Source organism: Capricornis sumatraensis, chromosome 22 (assembly GCF_032405125.1).
Source record: "Capricornis sumatraensis isolate serow.1 chromosome 22, serow.2, whole genome shotgun sequence".
Lineage (NCBI taxonomy): Eukaryota > Metazoa > Chordata > Mammalia > Artiodactyla > Bovidae > Capricornis > Capricornis sumatraensis.
In genome coordinates, this window is record NC_091090.1 from 15,559,307 (window position 1) to 15,578,797 (window position 19,491).

At 54.7% G+C, this 19,491-nt stretch overlaps 2 protein-coding genes across 3 annotated transcripts in view; one reads left to right on the forward strand and one right to left on the reverse strand.

Moving 5' to 3' along the window:
• The first annotated feature begins 3,064 nt into the window (after positions 1-3,064).
• LOC138069682 (substance-K receptor-like) lies at positions 3,065-5,640 on the forward strand. Its single transcript, XM_068961014.1, has 3 exons — positions 3,065-3,121; positions 4,679-4,734; positions 4,929-5,640. Exons 1-3 carry the CDS (start codon positions 3,065-3,067, stop codon positions 5,638-5,640), a joined length of 825 nt encoding a protein of 274 aa, XP_068817115.1.
• Positions 5,641-10,534: 4,894 nt separating this feature from the next.
• Positions 10,535-19,491, reverse strand: part of CPNE5 (copine 5) — a 99,442-nt gene continuing 90,485 nt past the window's right edge. For both annotated transcript variants that reach the window (XM_068994252.1, XM_068994251.1), the window contains 7 exons: positions 16,518-16,564; positions 14,365-14,546; positions 13,644-13,771; positions 13,298-13,400; positions 12,451-12,508; positions 11,966-12,039; positions 10,535-10,753 (listed from right to left, as the gene is read on the reverse strand). In XM_068994252.1, coding sequence (XP_068850353.1) covers positions 10,535-10,753; positions 11,966-12,039; positions 12,451-12,508; positions 13,298-13,400; positions 13,644-13,771; positions 14,365-14,546; positions 16,518-16,564 — 811 coding nt within the window. The remainder of the gene's footprint in view (positions 10,754-11,965; positions 12,040-12,450; positions 12,509-13,297; positions 13,401-13,643; positions 13,772-14,364; positions 14,547-16,517; positions 16,565-19,491) is intronic.

Genomic DNA, 19,491 nt, shown 5'->3' on the forward strand with positions numbered 1-19,491 from the left:
CCATGCCATGGTGCCTCTGATGCCAACCTCGGCCTTGAGGATACACTTGTCAATCTCTGGACACACTCAAAGTGCAGCTGGGGTGTGGCTGGGGGAGCCTGGGAGCAGCAGGAAACTGGATTCAGATTATTCACAGGCTCCTCTCTGGAGTTTTTGTGAGAGTTCCCAGAATTACACAACATTCGCCTCCTGAAAGGTGGCTGTACGTTGTAACCCGGGGCTGGGGATTTCGGTGCCCTTGGGGAGCTTGCTTTGAAAGTCTTAGATGGCCTTGGGTGTTGTGCTATCTCCCGTCATCAGTGTTTGCTGTAAACGTTGACTGTCACATCTTTCCGTTAACCACAGAAATGCTTACCAGGTACTGTGGTCCAGAGTGGGCAGGTTGCTGAATCTGGTACTTTGTAATCATTCGGATACTGGTGACTTCCTCCTCTGAATCAGAGGAAACCTCAGTTTCGTAGACAGACAAGCAAATTCAGTTCCAGAGACAGAGGTACAGAGAGAGAGAGACTGAAGGAGAAAGAGGAGGGAAAGAGACACCGATGCAGAGAACAGATGTATGGATGCCAAGGGGGAAGGGAGGTGGTGGGAGGAATTGAGAGATTGGGACTGACACCCATATACACCACTGATACTACATATAAAATAGATGACTAATGAAAGCATACTGTATCGTGCAGCAAACTCTGCTTAATGCACGGCAGTGACCTGAATAGGAAGGAAGTCCAGAAGGGAGGGGACATGATTACGTGTAGCTGATTCATTGTGCTGCGAAGTAGAAACTAACGCCACACTGTCAAGCAACTGTACTCCAATAAAAATTAGTTATATATATAAAAAAAGTCTCTGTTCTTGGTCCTTAGCCCTCTGCTCAGTTCTAAACGACTGAGCTCTCTGTCACTAGAGGCAAACAAGCAGAAGCCAGGGAACACTTGGCAAAGAGGTGAGGTGGAGAAGATTCACGTATCAGAAGGCAGCAGAGGTTACATTAGATTCCTATAGTGGATGCCATCTCTAGTCAGTGCAGAGCAATCCCCGTGATCCAGCTGTTTGTCTTACCAGTCTGCCTCACTGATTCTTTCTCAGGCCCTATGTCTTCTCCCTCCCTGGGTCCTGGGAGCCCACAGCCCTCCTCCTGTTCTGAGTAGGTTTTAGGCCCTAGTGTGCTCAGAGAAAGACAGCCAGAGACAGCCAGAGACATGAGGAGGCGGGCCAGCGTAAGTGATGCCGGGCCCTGGCTGAGAGTGGCGGGCAGGTCCTGCTGTGGCTCATGGGCCTCTCTCTGGGGTCTGGGGATCTGGCAGGCACCAGCATCTCTGTCCTAAGGGCCAGCAAGTTAATGAGGCAGCCCGGTAGGGTGTGATTCCTGGGGGAGTGGTTGAGTGGATAGCGCCCCTGTCCTTTGGGAGAATCTGGTACAGAAGTGGCCCCTCTCCTGTCCCTCCCATCTCAGCTCTGTCCCCACCCCGGGCAGCTAGCTCCTTGGGGGTGGGGTGCTAGAAGGAATAGCATTCCTGCCCAGAACCTTCTCTTAGCTTTCGCAGGCTGGACCCAGCTTCAGGGCAGAGCACAGCTGTGGAGGAGTCACCAGTCTGCCCTGGTGTCAGAAGGCCCCACGTCACCAAGCAGAGCCCAGGAACTTCCGAGCAGCACAGGCAGGTGAGGAGGCAGCAGGAGGGACTCAGGATAGACCTCAGAGTGAACTTCCAGGCAAGGGGGTGAGTTCTCAGGGCATGTCTGTCAAGGGGGGCTCTGGTCACAGCTTAACTTGAAGCTGATGAAGAAACAGAGGGTGAGACTAAGTTGATGGGTCTCAGGGTTTGGAGTGAGAAGGGGAGGGCAGGGGGATAAAACGGAGTCTGGGCAGGGGTGACAGAAAAGAGAGATTTTTTTGGAACTGAAAGTGGGCAGGATCAGAACACGAGCCATCATTTACCAAGCACTTGCTACGCTAGGCACTGTTCTGAGCACGTAACTGTATTACCTCATTTAATCCTCACATCAGCCTCACGAGATGGAGCCTGTTATTATCCCCATTTTACAGATAAGGAAAGTTACGCAGAGAAGACCCAGTAGATTGTAGATAGATTCCCCGGCGGCTCAGTGATAATAAAAAGAATCCGTCTGCAATGCAGGAAACGTAGGTCCGATCTCTGGGTCGCGAAGATGCCCTGGAGGAGGGCACGGCAACCCACTCTAGTACCCTTGCCTGGAGAATCCCCATGGACAGAGGAGCCTGGCAGGCTACAGTCCATAGGGTCACAGAGAGTTGGACACGAATGAAGCGACAAGCTCGTGCGCACACACGCAGCTAAGCAAGTGGTTGAGGGAGGCTCTAAACTCAGGCTCTAGTGCCTGTAAGCTTAACCCTGAAGTCACGGACCTTTCTATAGACTACAGATAGGGCAGCAGCAAGGTCCTTTGAGCCTTTTCTTTTCCCCATCCCTTCGCCCTTTCCCTCCCCTCCTCTCCAGTCATATTTCACATCATTAGCAGGCAAGTCTGGGCCAGACGGGAGAAACAAAAAACAGTGATGAACACCTGGGGAGTGGCATTCGTCCGGGGCAGTTAGGGTATTGGGGGTCCCTCAGTTTCCCTTCCCCTGCAGCCCCTGGAACCAGAGTCTGGGACCTGGGGTGTCGGCAGCAGAATCTACAGAGACCTCCCCACCTACTGTCTCTTCTCAGGCAAGTGGCTGCCATGGCACCCTGAGAACAAGCAAAGCCTCTGCAGGAGGGACTCGGGGGGGCCCCCGGCTCTGAGCCAGGTGTGGAGGGGCTTCCCAACCCCCACTCCCTGTGCAGGAGACAAGGGGATGGAAAGAAGAATCAGGATCCCACTGAACTGTCTTTTTCGCTTTGTTTGCCCAGTACCTGGTTCTGGGTAAATGCTCAGGAAATATTTATTTAGTTTCTGAGTTAAGGGGTAAGCTGCCTCTTTTCACTAAAGCTCTGGGGTCCTGGCCTGTCTGTGACATGCAAGATGAAGGCATCAGCCCCTGAGGCAGCTCTGGGATGACTTGACCCCATCTCTCAGCCTGTGTGCTCTCACTCTGGGACTCCCCATGTCCTCAGCAGAGGTGATGGGCTGGGTGCAGGGCAGCAGTTCCCCTACCCTGCCAGTAAGCAGCTAAGCATGACCACTGAAGGCTGTGGTTCCCCAGCTGGTCTTTCAAAATTGCCAAAGCCCAAACCAGTCAAATCGGGTCTTTGGAGTGTGACCCATGAATTAATTTTTTTTTGACTGCACCAAGTGGCATGAGGTATCTTAAATTCCCCGAGCAGAGATTTGAATCCATGTGCCCTGAAGTGCAAGCACAGAGTCTTAACCACTGACCACCGTGGAAGTCCCAGTATTAGTGGTTTTTAAAATTTGAAACTCCTCAGCTGATCCCAATGTGCAAACATGCTTGGGAACCACTTGTTGGGGCTTTATTACTTTCTCAAAGCCCTTGCATATTCATTTTTCCACTTGAACTTCAAATTAAAACTTGCTCATTTCATAGGCAGGGCGAGGTTTTGTTTAAAAACATGTATAGTGCATATATATATTTATATACTAAATAAATATATATACTATACTAAATGTAGAATAATATATATGCTATACTAAATATGTATACTATACTACATATATACTATACTAAGTATAGTATACTAGTATGTATATGACACTAGTGTGTATATAGTATACATGCTACATATATGTAGCATACTTCTACATATATGTAGTCTACTAAGTGTATATATATACTAAGTCTACTAAGTATATATATATATATATATACTTCAGTTCAGTTCAGTTCAGTCGCTCAGTTGTGTCCGACTCTTTGCGACCCCATGAATCGCAGAACGCCAGGCCTCCCTGTCCATCACCGTCTCCTGGAGTTCACTCAGATTCACGTCCATCGAGTCAGTGATGCCATCCAGCTATCTCATCCTCTGTTGTACCCTTCTCCTCCTGCCCCCAATCCCTCCCAGCATCAGAGTCTTTTCCAGTGAGTCAACTCTTCGCATGAGGTGGCCAAAGTACTGGAGTTTCAGCTTTAGCATCATTCCTTCCAAAGAAATCCCAGGCTGATCTCCTTCAGAATGGACTGGTTGGGTCTCCTTGCAGTCCAAGGGACTCTCAAGAGTCTTCTCCAACACCACAGTCCAAAAGCATCAATTCTTCGGCGCTCAGCCTTCTTCACAGTCCAACCCTCACATCCATACATGACTACTGGAAAAACCATAGCCTTGACTAGATGGACCTTAGTCAGCAAAGTAATGTCTCTGCTTTTGAATATGCTATCTAGGTTGCTCATAACTTTTCTTCCAAGGTATACTACATATATGAAATGTGTATACTAAATATACATATACTAGAGTCATATGCATACTAGTAATATATATAGGATTGCTGTATATTATAATATATAGTAACATACAATATTACAATATCATATATAGTATAATACTATATAATATATAATATTATAGTAATATAGTATATATTTATATTTATTAATAAACATATATACTGACATATAAATATTTATTTATCAGATTTAACTTGTACCCCCTGCAAAATTTTAGAAATACAGCAGTTATAAAGAAGAAAGTGAAAATTACCTCCATCTCGTCCTTGAGTGACAGTTACGGTTGACACCTGTGTCACTTCCTTTATTTCCTTACAGAGGAGGCTGAGCAGCACAGGCCACACGAGCTCCACACCAGACCGTGACACTCCCAAGTAGCAGAGTCGGGATTTGAACCCAGGGCACTGACAGAGCCCATCCCACCAGGTTGCTGAGAGGTCTAGAGGGGCTGGGGCAGGCCCGGGGCACCCACCGTGTGCAGGGGTCTGTGAGAGGAGGGAGCTCGGCAGGGAAAGAGAAAGGTGGCCTGCGGCCTGGCTTCTGCGCTGTCCTTGTGTGTCTGGAGCAGCAGACTGGAGGCCAACGCCACGTCCAGCGCTGGGCTCACGGCCACAGCCGAGCAACCGCTCCGACTCGTCTTTGCAGGGGTCTGTGGCCTCATCCTGCTGGTGGGGTTGCTGGCCAATGGGCTGATGCTGCTGGTGGTGGGCTGGGGCCCGGGCGCCCCCCGCCCGCTCCTCTCCTTGACCAATAGCCTCATGGTGAACATCACGCTGTCCGACCTGCTCTTCCTGGCCTGTGTGGTGCCGGTGCTCCTGCTGAGCTTCCTGAGGCAGGACTGGTGGCTGGGCCCCACCGTCTGCACCACCAGCCAGGCCGCCAACAGCGCCACCATGTTCTGCACCTTCTACAGCATGGTGGCCACGGCGCTCCTGCGCCACGTGGCTGTGGCCCGGCCTGACCTGGCTCTCCCCTCCGGCCCGGGTGCCCGCCGGCTGCTCTGTGGGGCCATGTGGGCCCTGGGCCTCACGGCCTCGCTGCCCACCTGGCTGTTCCAGCGAGCAGTTGTGGAGGAGGGGGCCTGGGCCTGCCTCTTGCTTCTGAACCCTGCTCAGACCTCCTGCTACTTCACGCTGCTGGGAGCCCTGGCCTTCCTGCCTTGCGTGCTGGGGCTGGGCTGCTCTTTCGGCCACATGGGCTGGCTCCTGTGGACGCGGCCCCGGGGCCCCGTGGGGGAGAGCGCCCGGGAGCATCAGGAGAACCCGGGCTCATCCTCGTAGTGCTGGTGGTCTTCGTGCTGATGTGGGGGCCCTGCTCCGTGCTGGGCTACGTGGCAGCCATGGGTGACCTGCCTGCCACGCCCGTGGCGTATGTGGCCTCCAGCCTCTGCACTCTCCTGGCCTGCTCCAATTGCGCTGTCAGCCCCATCCTCTGCTTCTACTTCTCTCGCCCCTTCCGGGCCAGGCTCAGGGGCCTCTTTCGCAGGCCGCTGGCAGCCAGGCATCCCAGGGCTGTGGGAGGAGCTGGCGTGGTGATGGAGAGTGTCCAGCCTGGACATGATGGGGCCCCGGAAAGCCTCTGGGGCCTGGTGGGGGTCTGAGAGATTAGGCTGATGGGAAGGCTGAAATTCAAAAGAGATGGGAAGACCCCTAGCGACATCAGATCCCATCTCCTCCATTTTACCAGTAGGGAGACGAAGATCCAGAGACGGGAGGCAGCCCAGCAAAGGTGACGCAGCAGTTAAACAGCAACTAGATCGTGGCGCCCATTTTTCCTTGGGGCTCAGATGGATACCGATGGGCTCCATGGCTTTCTAGTTGTATGACCTGAAAAGCCCCTTAGCCTCTTTATGCTTCAGTTTTCTCATCTGGAAAGTAGAATCCTGATAGTACCCTTTTCACAGGTTGTTAAGAAGATCAACTTCCCGAATATACAGAGATTAAAGGAATGCCTGGTGCTTTCGTATTGGTCATTACTATTATTAGTATAATCTTATTTTTGTTAATTCAGGTTCAGGGGCATTTGAAATGAGAGTGGGAAAGGGACTTCTAAAGGCTGAGAAATGATTAGCAGAATGATCTGGGGTCTGATAACCTGGGGTCCTCAATCCTGAAGGCCTGGAGATTGAATGGGCAGGCTGAGTAGGGGCTCATAGTCCGGGGAGGGGGGGGCCCTTCAATCTCCTCTCCCTTCTCTGCCTGCCCTCCCCCAGCCCTGCCACACACACTCTTCTCAGCACAATATAGGAACCCCATGAAGTAAAGTCAAAGTGGAGCCATGAGTCTGTGAATTCCTGAACACCCTCTTTTCTTCTCTGTGGTTTCTCTTCCTGATGTGGCCGGGGCAGAGACGCCTTTTGAGGCCTCTTCCTTCTGTCCAGAACCAAATGGCTTCACCTCTGCTACCCCATTCCCTCTGAGAAGTTCCCCAACTCCATGCCCTCCTTCAGGCCTCCTAGGGAAAAGCCTCAGGCTTTTGTGTTGGCCTGGGAACCAGGGAAGTGTGTCTCCACTGAAATTCCCAAGACAGCTTCTGCTCGGTGACGGTGTTACAGCGAAATGCACACACACACACACACACACACACACACACACACACACACGCACACACATCATGGTCAAAAAGCTTAAGAAATATAGTCTCTTTGCCATAAGACTAATCAGAGCCTCAAACACCCTGACAGCCCCTGGGACTCTGAGAGGGCCTTGGAGCCAGCAGCTTCCCAAAACCCCTGCCAGGGAACCAGTGTTCCGTGGAACACATCGTTGGGAAAGAACCCAGGAGAGAAGCTACTGTCTTGAGCACAATGAAGATGCTCCCGGCGCCCTGGGGCGGCGGCTCTGAGCCTCAATTCCCCTGCCAGGCAGTCTTCTCCTCCCAACCCTTTCCCATGGGTGCCCAAGGTGAGGGAAATCAGGCCACTGGTTATGGGAACTTCCTTCTTCTAGAGCTGTGACCCCACCCGGTTCCCACTCAAAGCAGATCAGAATGCAAGTCAGAGGGGCATCTAATTATAAGGACAGTGGTGAATCAGCTCTAATTTACTATAAAATTGTCAGAAGCAAGCAAGTCCCAAACTTTGGTGTAATTAGTACCAGTGTCTTGTGATGTGCAGGTTGGGAATGGCTGCCTGGAGGGCTAATCCGAGAGCAAACTCACCCAGAGAAGGGAGAGACCCCTTTTCCCTGTGATCCTGGGCCCTCGTGGCCACAGGAGTTTATATGTGAAGAGCGATGAGGAGGAAGGTGGTGTTTATTGCACACTGAGCACAGCAGGTCCTGTGCATGTCTCACGCTTCATATGTGCACACCTGCATGTTATTCTGGCCCTATGACAGTCCTGCAAGGGAGGAGAGTCGGCCCTGTCACACAGGAGCAGTAACTCATCCTGGACATGTGATCTGTGAGTTGTCTAGGCTTGGGGTCCCTAACCCCTGGGCCGCTGACTGGTACGGATCCTTGGCCTGATAGGAACAGAGCTACAGAGCTGGAGGTTAGCAGTGGGTGAGCAAACAAAGCTCCATCTGTATTTACAGCCGCTCCCCATCGCTCACATTACCCCTTGAGCTCGGCCTCCTGTCAGATCAGCAGTGGCATAATGAATGTAATGTGCTTGAATTATCCCGAAACCATCCCCACAACCCTGTGGAAAAACTGTCTTCCAGGAAACCGGTCCCTGATGCCCAAAAGGTTGGGGACCAGTGGTCTAGGCTGTCCCAAGGGTCCCCCTTTGGTACTCACAGATCCTGGCCCTTCCCACTGGTTTCGTATTGATACCTTAGGGCGGTAGTATTTATTGCTTATTTCTCCAAAGCAGGGGTTAGAGGCCTGTGAAGGGTGCAACTGTGTGTGAGCAGGGTCTCCAAACCTGGGCAGGGCCTGGCACTAATGCTCACTCAACACTTGCTGAGAGATGAGTGAGCAAATGCAATAAAGTCACTCACAGACTAATCTGATCGTGTTGCTCACCTGTCTCACCTCCTTAGTGGCTCCCTGATCGACTCAGAGTAACACTGAAGACCATACTGTGACCTACAAGGCCCTGCGCATTCCAGATTCTCCACCCCCAAGCCCATCTCCTGCACTGTCCCCTCCTTGTTGCTTTTGGCTGCCCGCTGTGGCATGCAGGATCTTAGTTCCCTGGCCAGAGACTGAACCTGTGCCCCCTGCAATGGAAGTGTGGAATCTTAACCACTGGAGCACCAAGGAAACGCCTACTCTTCCCTCCTTAATGCAGGTTCAACCCACTGGCTTCCTGCTGTCCTTCAAACACACCCCAGGGCCTTCTATGTGCTGCTCCTTGACGCCCTTTTTTGCCTCAGATACCAGCATGCCTCTCTCTCTCTCCTTTGCTTAGGGTTCATCTAACCGTCATCTCCTCAGAGAGGCCCCCTCCCCGACCACCTCATTTAAAACGTCACCCTGTCACTCTCTATCGTCTTATGCTCTTCTTTCCCTTTGTGACACTCACCACCACTGGAAATCGTCATTTACCTATTCGTTTATGTGCTTATTGTGTTTCCCCTGTCCTGTGGCGTGTCCGCTGTAAGCTCGACATGGAGACGGGGCCCCCGTGTTTCGTTCACTGCCGCATCCGCAGTGCCTAGCACAGACCCTGGCACATAGCTGTTCACCACATTTTTGTTGAACAAAAGAGGGGAAAAAAGAGAGCGAGGAGAACACACAGCAACATCTGTGCTACTTTTCAAAGGACAAAGGAAAACAAAGAACTCTAGTAAAAGAATCCAATTTACTTCAGTTTAAGGCAAATTCCACACAGAGACTGTCTCAGAGACGGGCACAGGACCAGACAGCATAGAAACGCCACCATCATGCATGATGGGAAGGGAAGCAGTGTCCACAACAGACGTGGTGTGGCCTGGTTCTCCACCAGGCATGGGAGGTTCAGTGGGCAGAGGAGCCCCATGCAGCAGGAGGGACTGGCATGCATGATCTGTTCCCCAGGTGGGTAAAGGCTGGGCAGCTGCGGGGAGGCCCAGGCATGAGATCATCTTTCTCACCTTTCCCACAACAGGGGCAAGGGCTCTGGCTCAGAGGCCAGAAGCCCAAGGCTGAGGGACTAGGGTGGATTTGGGGTGATGGGATGGAACAGGGTGACCCTAGAGCCAAGACGGCCTTAAAGGGCAGCACTAGTGAGGAGTGGGATGGGGGAAGCTGGACATGGGATGACCGTGGACTCTCAAACCATTAGAGCTGAAGGTAAACCCAGGGCCATCTGGTCAACCCTCTTGCCTTACAGATGTGGAAACTGAGATCCAGAAGGTAGAAAGGCCTTGCTTGGGATCCTGCAGCCAGCAGGGGCTGGAGGCAGGGTTAAACCCAGGGACCCCCATCCCCATGGGATAGAGGGGCAGTGTCAGAGTGCTGGAGCAGGGCTGCTTTTTGCCCAAGCCTCCAGGTGGTAGAGGATTGCACCCCAAGGACCCTGGGCAGCCTCTGGGGAGAGAAGGGGCTGTCTGAGGCCAGGAGCCAACTGCTAAGGTCCCTATGGGCGCTGACCAGGAGAGGCCTGTGGATTTCTTTCTAGAACCAGCATCATACTGGGCTGGAGAGGCACCAGGAAGGACTCCGTGCCTGATAAGCTTCCATTCCTCGCCCATCACGTGGCCTCCATCCACTACCACGGCGGCTCCTTCACGGGTCTGTAGTACTCCCGCTACATGCAAGGGTCCCAGGGAGGGGGTCACGTGTTTGGGCATTCCTCAAAACCCAGCAGCCTCATGGGGTTCATTAGAAACAGGGACAGGAGAGATACCGAGGTGGGGGTCAGGGGGCTGGTAGGAGTAGACCACCGGAAGCGGGCGACCTGGTGGTGGAAGCTCAGCCCAGGCTCAGGGTGATAAAGGAGCAGACGAAGGTTGCCTAGGTGGGCTGAGGGGGACCCCGATGGTCCTGATTAGCATCTTCCTGGCTGGTCCAGAACCAGGCGTCGGTGAAAGAAGAGAAGGAGGGGCCCAGATCCCCAACTCCATCACCTGTACCTCCAGACTTCGGGGAATGGAGCAGTGTGGGAGGAGTCTCCAGAAGCCCCGCCCCACCAGCCTCCCAGGCACACGTGTTCCATAGGCTGGGCAGGGTGGACCGCCCCAGGGTCTGGGCGTCCCGCCCACCTTTCTACTGGCCTAAGCCCCAGCCATCTGAGCAGACCACACGCTCAGATGTGTGTGTGCAGCGGGGAAGCTGGGGGTGTGCGGGCCGGGGACTGTGGGGGAGAGCGAGCCGTGGCCGTGGGCGGGGAACGCGGGCGGATGCCCTGTGCCTTCATGTAGGACACCAGCTGGTCGGGGATCTCGGCCAGCACGTCACGGGCCAGGCGCGCCATGCTCAGCACGTGATTGCCCGTGCGGTCCACGTAGTCCCTGAAGGGCACGAACTGTCCAGCAGGGGGAGGCAGGGTGAGGCCAGGTCTCCCTCTGGACACCAGCCCCCACCCCCTAAATCTCCAGGCCTGGGCTCCTGTCCCACTCCTGCCCAGCCTCTGCCTGGCTTGCCCCAAGCCTTCCTCACCATAGTGATTCTCTAAAGGGCTGTACCATAGTCATTATTCTTTCATTCACTCAAAAAATAACTTCCTGAACACTGTTCATGCCAGGATACACTACTGAACAAGATTCCTTAATCTCTGATTAAGTATCTGCACCAAGCAGAGCCACTTAGCAGAACTTAGCAGACGCTCAGGAAATGCTGACAGGAATGCCGGGTTTCTGGGAAACGGACCCTGCAGGCCTCCTCCCACCTCTGCAGCAGAGTCCCTCCTGTCTCTTTGGGTTCCCCTTCTGGCCCAACACCTACAGTCCCACTCCTATGGCTTTCTCCCGGGAGATGCCTGCCCCCACGCCCACCCCCACCCCCGTGCCTCAGGCTCACGCCTGCCTCCAGGCCTTTGCACACACCTCCCAGACTGCCCCCCCCAACTTTGGTCCCCACATCTGGAATGACCCCTCCCCCATCTGAATTTTTTAATGGGGGAGGAGGCAGTATGGAGACTGTCGGGTGTTTTTTATTCTGAATCTCCTAAGCCCCAGGGCCTCAGTCTGCAGCAGAGTCACAGAGAGGTGTGTGCTTACTGAGGCGCATTCTGAGGCTTGACTGGACAGGGATTCCCCGAGGACAAAGACCTGTCTGCTGTTACATTTGCCATTCTCTGCGGGGAGGCTGGCACTGATTCAGTGAACCAGGCAACACTCATTCTTGAAAAGGGCTGCAGCAGCCCTTTAGACACCGCCTCCACCTTCCCAGGGTTTGCCACCTCACTTAGGAAGGCAGCCCGGCAGAAAGCAACAGAAGGTGCAAGAAACTAGGCCTCTGTGTTCTACAGGAGACACTGCAGGCCCAGGGAGGGCTGGGTGTGAGCGTTGCAGTTGGGGTAACACCAGGCTAGGGGTGAGTCTCAGACATGGTGAGGCGGGTGTCCAGCCCCACAACTGACTCCTATCTCCTTCTATGATGGCCAAGCCATTCTAGGACTACCAATGCCTGCCTGCAGGGCCCCTTTCCAGAGAAGCCCCCAGAAGGGGGAGTGAGGTCAGCCTGGCTAGGGGGGCTCTTGCGTTTTCTGTGGGGAAAGCCAGGGTCTGGGCTTCACCTGGACAATGTCCCGCTCGGCCAGCTTTCCCCGGGAGGAGATCCTCACATCATCGCCATCTAGCTCCACCATGGCTGTTGGGGGGAGGGGGTAAAGACAAGGGGTGGGGGAGCTAACCGGAGGGCACCTGAGCCTGGCAGGACAGAGGCCGCCAGCCCAGGCCCCCATGTCAGAGATGAGAAAGCTGAAGCCAGGAGACAGGAGGAGCCCAGTCCCGGGCAGCCCTCCCCGCCACCCCCGCAGGCTCCCAGGGTGGAGGCTGGAGGAGTGACTTGGGGCCTCCTCCCCACAGCCTTGGGGTGTGGGTGTGGGGTACGCACCTTGACACACCCCTCCCTGTGCAAACAAATGCACTCTCACACCCTGCCTGCTCACCCAGACAGTCTCGCACAGACTGGGGTATGAGTCCTTGCTCTTTTGGGAGGGGTCACTCCCAAGGGCCTGAAGCCTCTGGGGAAACATGTCGGGGGGCGGTGGGGACTCACCGTCGAACTCTGCCTGGCCCACGCCGATGATGATGATGGACATGGGGAGCTTGGCGGCCTGGGAGGCAATGTGGGAGACAACGCAGGAGGTGGAGGGGGGTGGGAAGGGCGGGGGCCCAGCCGAGGGGCCAGTTAAAAGAAAGGGCAGATCGTGGGTAGGGAAGGGAAGGCGTGGGCCAACAGAAGAAAGGGAGGCGGTCAGGGAAGAAATGGAGAAGAGGAGGATGGAGACACACGGAGAAACACAGAAAAAGAGGGAGGCGGGAAAGAGGGCTCCGACCAAAGGGAATGGAAGTGGGGACACCAGAGAGGAAGCGGGAATCGAGAAGGAGGGAGGCAGAGGGGAGGCGGGTCACAGGTCTGCTTCTGCAAGACACCCCGTCCTCTCCTCTGCCTCTGGGCCTCCATCAGGTGGGCCTGGAGGGAGGGCCAGCTGTGGCCAGAGCCCCTGTGCAGGGAGACCACCCCGTGGGGGGTTCCACGTTTCCAGGTCTCCACCTCTCGGGACCTCCCATCTCTTCTACCTGGCCAAGCTGGGCTGGGGTCTGGGGCAGCAGCCCCAGAGGTGGGTTAACGAGAGAGCCATAGGAGTCTGGAGGGAGTGGACCACCCAGTGTGATGAAGAGGTGGGTACAGAGTTTGCTAGTCGGATCCTTCATCAGCTGGAACCCCCTCTGCCCCCCAAACCCTGCTGTTGGCCCTCCAGGCTTTATAGCGAGAAACCAGGAGTGGTCCCAAAGATGCCCCAAACCAGGAGAAGAGAAGCCATGCCCCACAGGTCTCCCCAAAGGAGGCAAGAAGGTGTACCCCCAGATTTCCCCACCCCCTGTCCCCACCCCCCGCTCACGTTGACGATCGCCTCCTTGGTCTGCGCCATGTCTGAGATGACCCCATCTGTGATGATGAGCAGCACCGAGTACTGGGAGCCGTCCTGCACTGCGGCCGCGTTCCTGGGGCAGGGCAGGGGGCAGCGGTCTATCTGCTGGGACGCTGGGCACGCCGACCCCCCGCACAAGGACCCTGAACACTGGTGCGACAGCTCTTTGGTGGGAGGGGGATCTTTTTAGGGTCAGGGCGTCCCCAAAAGTAAATCAGTGGGAAGAGACGCGCCCTCCCGCCTTCCTGAGAAGACGGGGACGGAAGGAAGCCCCTTGCGAGCTGCAGGGAGGGCTGTCCAGTGACCCCGTGCTCACCTGGCCACGTGGGTGACCACGGGGGCGAAGTTGGTGGGGCCGTAGAGCTGCACCGTGCGCAGGCTGTGGTGGTAGGCCTCTAGGATGCCGTCGATGCCGCAGCACGAGGGGTTCTCCTGGTTGCCGTTCTGGGAGCACAGGGGGTGGCGAGCTGAGCCCAGGAAGGAAGGAGGGGTGGGAAGGAGGGCAGAGGGGTGGTCTGGGGGGCGGCTGAGCCAGGATGGAGGAGGCCTGCAGGCCTGGGCCCTCCTAGACTCTTCTCTGGTGGGGGCTCGCGGGTGGGGGCTGGGGAGAGAGCCCCAAGGCCCACCATGAAGGGCAGCACAAGCTCCAGGAGAGCAGTGTCCAGACGGGCTCCTTGTCCTACTCCCTGCATCTGCTCAGACACCGCCTCCCATCCTAGAATTACCTGCAGTTGTTCAGACCCCTTTAATCCTCATTTCTGAGGTCTTAGGGAATAGTTCAGCCATGACTCCACTCCACCTCCACCAGGGTCTTGTTGGGAAAAGGGGGGCAGAGCCCACTGTGGGTGGCTTCACAGGGGAGATGATTGTGACCGAGGTGGGGAGTGGGGTTCTGATCCGAGCTCCGATACAAGTCCCGCTCCAACCCCCAGCATGCAGCCTGCCCTGACAAAGCCCGCAGCTCAAGTCCCCAGGCGGGCAGGATGGGCAAGGCCCCCTGACCCCAGGCCACAGCCCTTTCTCCCGGGGTCTTCTACCAGCGGGAACTCGTGGGACACCCTGCCGTCTGGGGGCAGCTTGGCCCCGAAGCCGAGGGCGGGGAACATCTTGTCGCTGTCATAGTGCTGGATGATCTCCCCGACGGCGGTCAGCGCCAGTGCGTAGGCGTTCAGCTGGTAGGGGCTCATGTAGTGCAGTGATGTGGACTGCGAGGGGTTCCCTGCGAAGTGGGGACAAGGGGGGACACTGGATGGCCCGGACACGCCAAGTCACCGGGCTTGGAATGCAGAAGAGGGTGTCCAGGGGCATCCCTTTCCTTCCCTTACTGAGCACTCAATTCTCGAGCAAACCACGGCTGCGAAACCCTCCGAATGGAGCCTGAGTCCCCCCTCTGTGAATCTAGCCTCTTGCTCGTAGGACTGCAGCAGCCTGATCTCCGGGTCTCTGCCTTGTGTCCACACTCAGCACACCTGTCAGGGTGAGTCTACATCAAAACTCACCTAATCGCACCTCTTGTCTGCTCAAAATGCCCCGATGTTTCCATTTCACCCAGAGCTGAGTCTGAAGTCCTTGCGAGGGCCCACACAGCCCCACTGGAGCTGGCCTCCAGTGACACCTCTTTGCATCTCCTACCATCCCGTTACTCCCTCGGTTCCAGCCTCTCGCCATCCCCGCCTCAGGGCCTTGGCAAAGGCTGTTCCCTCCGCTCTGGGACACTCTTCCACAGATGTGCACATGCCTCGCTCCCTCCCTCTTCAGGTCTGCTGTGGTCTTCCCTGGAGCCTGTAGAAAGCTACAGTCCCCACCCTCTTCCTGGCTTGTTCTCCATAGCCCTTATCACCATTGATACGGTCCATATTTTAGTTACCTGTTTATTAACGAGAGTAGTACAGCACAGGCTGCCAAGTATTAACCCTCTTTCTACTTCCTGCTGTGTGATCTTAGATACGAATGATACCCACTCAGCCTCAGTCTTCCCAGCAGTAGAATGGGGGTAACAATAGTCCCCAGGCTTCCCTGGTGGCTCAGATGGTAAAGAATCTGCCTGGAATCCAGGAGACCCGAGTTCAATTCCTAGGTCGAGAAGATCCCCTGGAGAAGGGAATGGCAACCTACTTGCAGTATTTTTGCCTGGAGAATCCCACAGACAGAGGAGCCTGGCGGGCTACGGTCTATGAGATCGCAAAGAGTCAGACACAGCTGGTCGACTAACACTACACTATACTAATAACAGTCCCCGCCTCACTGGACTATTGTGAGGATTAAACAGATGTTCCTGTAACTCTCCTCATTGTTATGAATACTAAGCCCCGCACCTCAGCTCTGACATCTCAGCACTCCGCTGTGGTAGGGCCTGCAGAGAGAGGCTTCTGACATGCCTGCGGACTACCAGACCTGAGGAACTTCTGACTGAGCAGGGATTAATGCGGGTCCAGAATCCAGGGAAGGTTGTCATGGCTCTGACAGTTAGGCACTGATTGCTCCCAACCGCTCGGCCACCCTGGAGAAGTCAGGGAAGGAAAGAAGCTGGGGCAGCGTGAGCAAAGGCGAGGCCTGGAGCCCCCGCGTGCCCCGCCTCCCAGTCCTGCCTCTGCCTGCCTCCGGCCTGCGGGCTGGCCTGAACATTATGCTTCTGCTCGAGCACGGTGGCTCAGTCGTGTCTGACGCTTTGCAACCCCAGGGACCGTAGCCCGCCAGGCTCCTCTGTCCGTGGGATTCTCCAGGCAAGAGTACTTGGAGTGGGTTGCCATGCCCTCCTCCAGGGAATCGTCTCTCACATCTCCTGCATTGGCAAGCAGGCTCTTTATCGCTAGTGCCACCGGGGAAGCCCTGGCCTGCACAGGGGGTGTGCAGTTTGATCCTGTGAGGAAACACCTCTGCCCCGGGGCTCCCCACAGCGTGGTTCCCCTACTCCCCCAGGGAGGCTGGGCATCCTCAAGAGCAAGGCTCAGGGTATGTGGGCCCAGAGCCCGGCTTTGCGAGTGACCATGATCCAATCAGCGAATACCTTTGCCACCCTGGCTGTATCTTTGGTTCTCCAGGCCCACGTTCCTCCTCTTTGGGATGATGAGGCCAGAGAGTACAGAAGACCTGGCGTCCAGCTAGGGACAACTACCACAGTCCTGGAAAGCCCTCCCCTTTCCAGGCCCCCAGCCCCCATCCAGCTTCTCCGCCCATGCCTGCTACTCACCATTGGAGGCTGTGAAATCAATGGCCACTGTGAAGTTGATCTGGGTCCTAGAAGAAGGAGGACAACAGCGGAGTTAGCTGGCCAAAGGCAGGGCTGTGGGGAGGGTGAAGCGTCCTGGACCGGAGTGAGAACCCCGGCTTCCGCCCCAGCCCCGCTGCATGCCGTGTATGAAGCCTGGGTGAAGCATTTGTCTCCTTCAGGTCTGGAAAACTGGAAGAGTCGCATCCGCCCCACCCTCCCCCAGAGGCCTGCTGTGAGCATCACAAGAGTGAGCCAGTGGGACAGCTCTCCAAAGATGTTTACGTTCTGCTGGGCACATGCCTACGATCACTTATTTCCTCTCCAAACCCTGCCCCTGGGCCCCCCCGGAGGCCAGTGAAGTAGGGTTTCCCTGCATTCCTGGCTCAGATTTGGAGTCAGATTCAGGGTTAAAGCTGATTTAGCCTTACTGGTTAACCTGGCAGAAAACAGACAAAAAAAAGACAAACAGGCATTGCGCATCACCTGAGAGAAGAACAAAGCACCACCCATGAAGCTGTCTTGCCAAAAAAATGGAGCTGGAATCAGCTGAGCTTCCAGAACTATCTACCAGTGGCTTACAGGAAACACAGGGGACAGAGGAATACGTTAAGTGAGGGTCTGTGGGGGATGCAGGGGGAGCCTGTGGGAAATTCTGTAGGAGCATTACTGGAAGGTCCCCCCTGGGCCAGCAGCATCAGGATCACATGGGAATCTGTGAGGAGTCTCAGGCCCCCAGGAGACCTACTGAACCAGAATCCCCTGGTGGGGTGCAGGAATTTGTTTGAGCAAGCCCTTCAGGCACTTGGGGGAACCACCAGATGAAAAGATCATGAGGAATTCCCTGGTTGCCCAGTGGTTAGAACTGGGCGCCTTCTCTGCTGAGGGCACCCCGGTTCAACCCCTGGTTGGGGAACGAAGATCCCACAAGGAGCAGCGTGATCAAAAAACAAAAGATAGTTACGAGACAAATCAACCAATCTCAATATATGGACCTTGCCTCGATTTTGCATTCAAATAAGCCAATTCAAAAACATTATGACAACTGGAGAAATTTGAGTACTGACTAGACAGTTGGCATTAAGCAACTACTTGGTTTTTAGGTGTGATTTTGGTATTGCTGTTAAATTTTACAAAGGGAGAGTCCTTTTCGATTTTAGAGACACATCCTGAAGTAATTAGGGGATGAGACATGATGTCTGGAGCTTCAAAATAATTGGGTGGAAGGGTGAATGTGTGGAACAAGACTCTGTGAGCTGGTAACTGTCGAATCTGGGTGGAGGGTACTCGGGGGTTTATCACACCGTCTCTCCACTTTTGCCTGTGTTTGGAAATTTTCCATAACAAAAAAAAAATTAGGCTTTGAGGATTCATATTCAGGGTTAAAACTTTCTGAGGGTTTGGCTGTTCTAGGTTCCGTGCCAGATGCTGACAAAACAAAGCTGACGAGACACGAATCCCTGATAAAGTCTAGTCTTGTGATTCTCACACACAGTGAGTGTAGAGTCACCAGGGGAGCTTGTTTACAAAGACTGTCCCAGGGCCTCCCTCCGAGGGAGGGAGTTGGTCTGAGATGGGGCCCCAGAATCAGCAAACATCCCCTGCCTTCAAGCAGCGATTCTGAGGAGGGGGCTCTGGGATCCCACCCGGGAAGACTCTGTTCTGAGTTTTGACCATGGATGATATACGGTGAGGTTGCTTCCCAGGTGGCAATAGTGGTAAAGAACCCGCCTGCCAGTGCAGGAGACATAAGAGACCCGGGTTCGATCGCTGGGTCCGGAAGACCCCCTGGAGGAGGGCATGGCAGCCCACTGCAGTATTCTTGCTTGGAGAATCCCATGGACAGAGGAGCCTGGCAGGCTACGGTCCATGGGGTCACGAAGAGTCCACATGACTGAACTGACTTAGCACGCACGCAGGGCTCACCTCACTTGCACTGAGGAGACAGTCCCTATCAGAAACCACAGCCCTCGCTGCACTTGATCACAGCTGAGCTGCTGCTCAGGGAACCTTCCATCTCCGGGAAGGGGGAAGGACCTGGTGAGCAGGAGACCCCACCCAGGGTCTGCCAGCCAGGGACAGTCCTCTCCACACGCCTTCCCCTTGTCTGCTGCCCTCGGCCAGAGCATTCAGTAGACTCCAAGCTCTGAGGGAGAAGGAGCCACAGGGTGGCAAGAGGTGGTTCTGGCCTGCAGGACTACAGCTGAGGGACCCTGTCAGCCTGGCTCTTCCAAATAGAGAGTGAGAGAAGGGACTTCTCTGGTGGTCCAATGGTTAAGACTGCACCTTCCAATGCAGTGAGAGTTCAAAGCCTGGTTGGGAAGCTAAGACCCTACATGCCTCGTGGCCAAAAAAACAAAATATAAAACAGAAGCATTGTTGTAACTCTTGAGAGTCCCTTGGACTGCAAGGAGATCAAACCAGTCCATCCTAAAAGGAAATCAGTCCTGAATATTCATTGGAAGGATGGATGCTGATGCTGAAACTCCAATACTTTGGCCACCTGATGCGAAGAACTGACTCACTGGAAAAGACCCTGATGCTGGGAAAGACTGAGGGCAGGAGGAGAAGGGGACAACAGAGGATGAGGTGATTGCATGGCATCACTGACTCAATGGACATGAGTTTGAGTAAGCTCCAGGAGTCGATGATGGACAGGGAAGCATGGTGTGCTGCAGTCCATGGGGTTGCAAAGACTCAGACATGACTGAGCAACTGAACTGAACGTTGTAACAAATTCCATAAAGATTTTACAAAATGGTCCACATTAAAAAAAAAAAAGGTGAGGGAGAGGCAGGCTTTTCACTCCTTAAGGAGTCTTTCCTGCTCTCATTCTGAAATGGCTCAGGGAAGGAAGGGACTGAAAAGCAGGTACTTTTGTCAAAAAGTGACTCCCTGCAGGCTCGCCTCTCCTGCCTAAGGGCAAGGACAGGCTGCTCAGCAACCAGTTCCATCT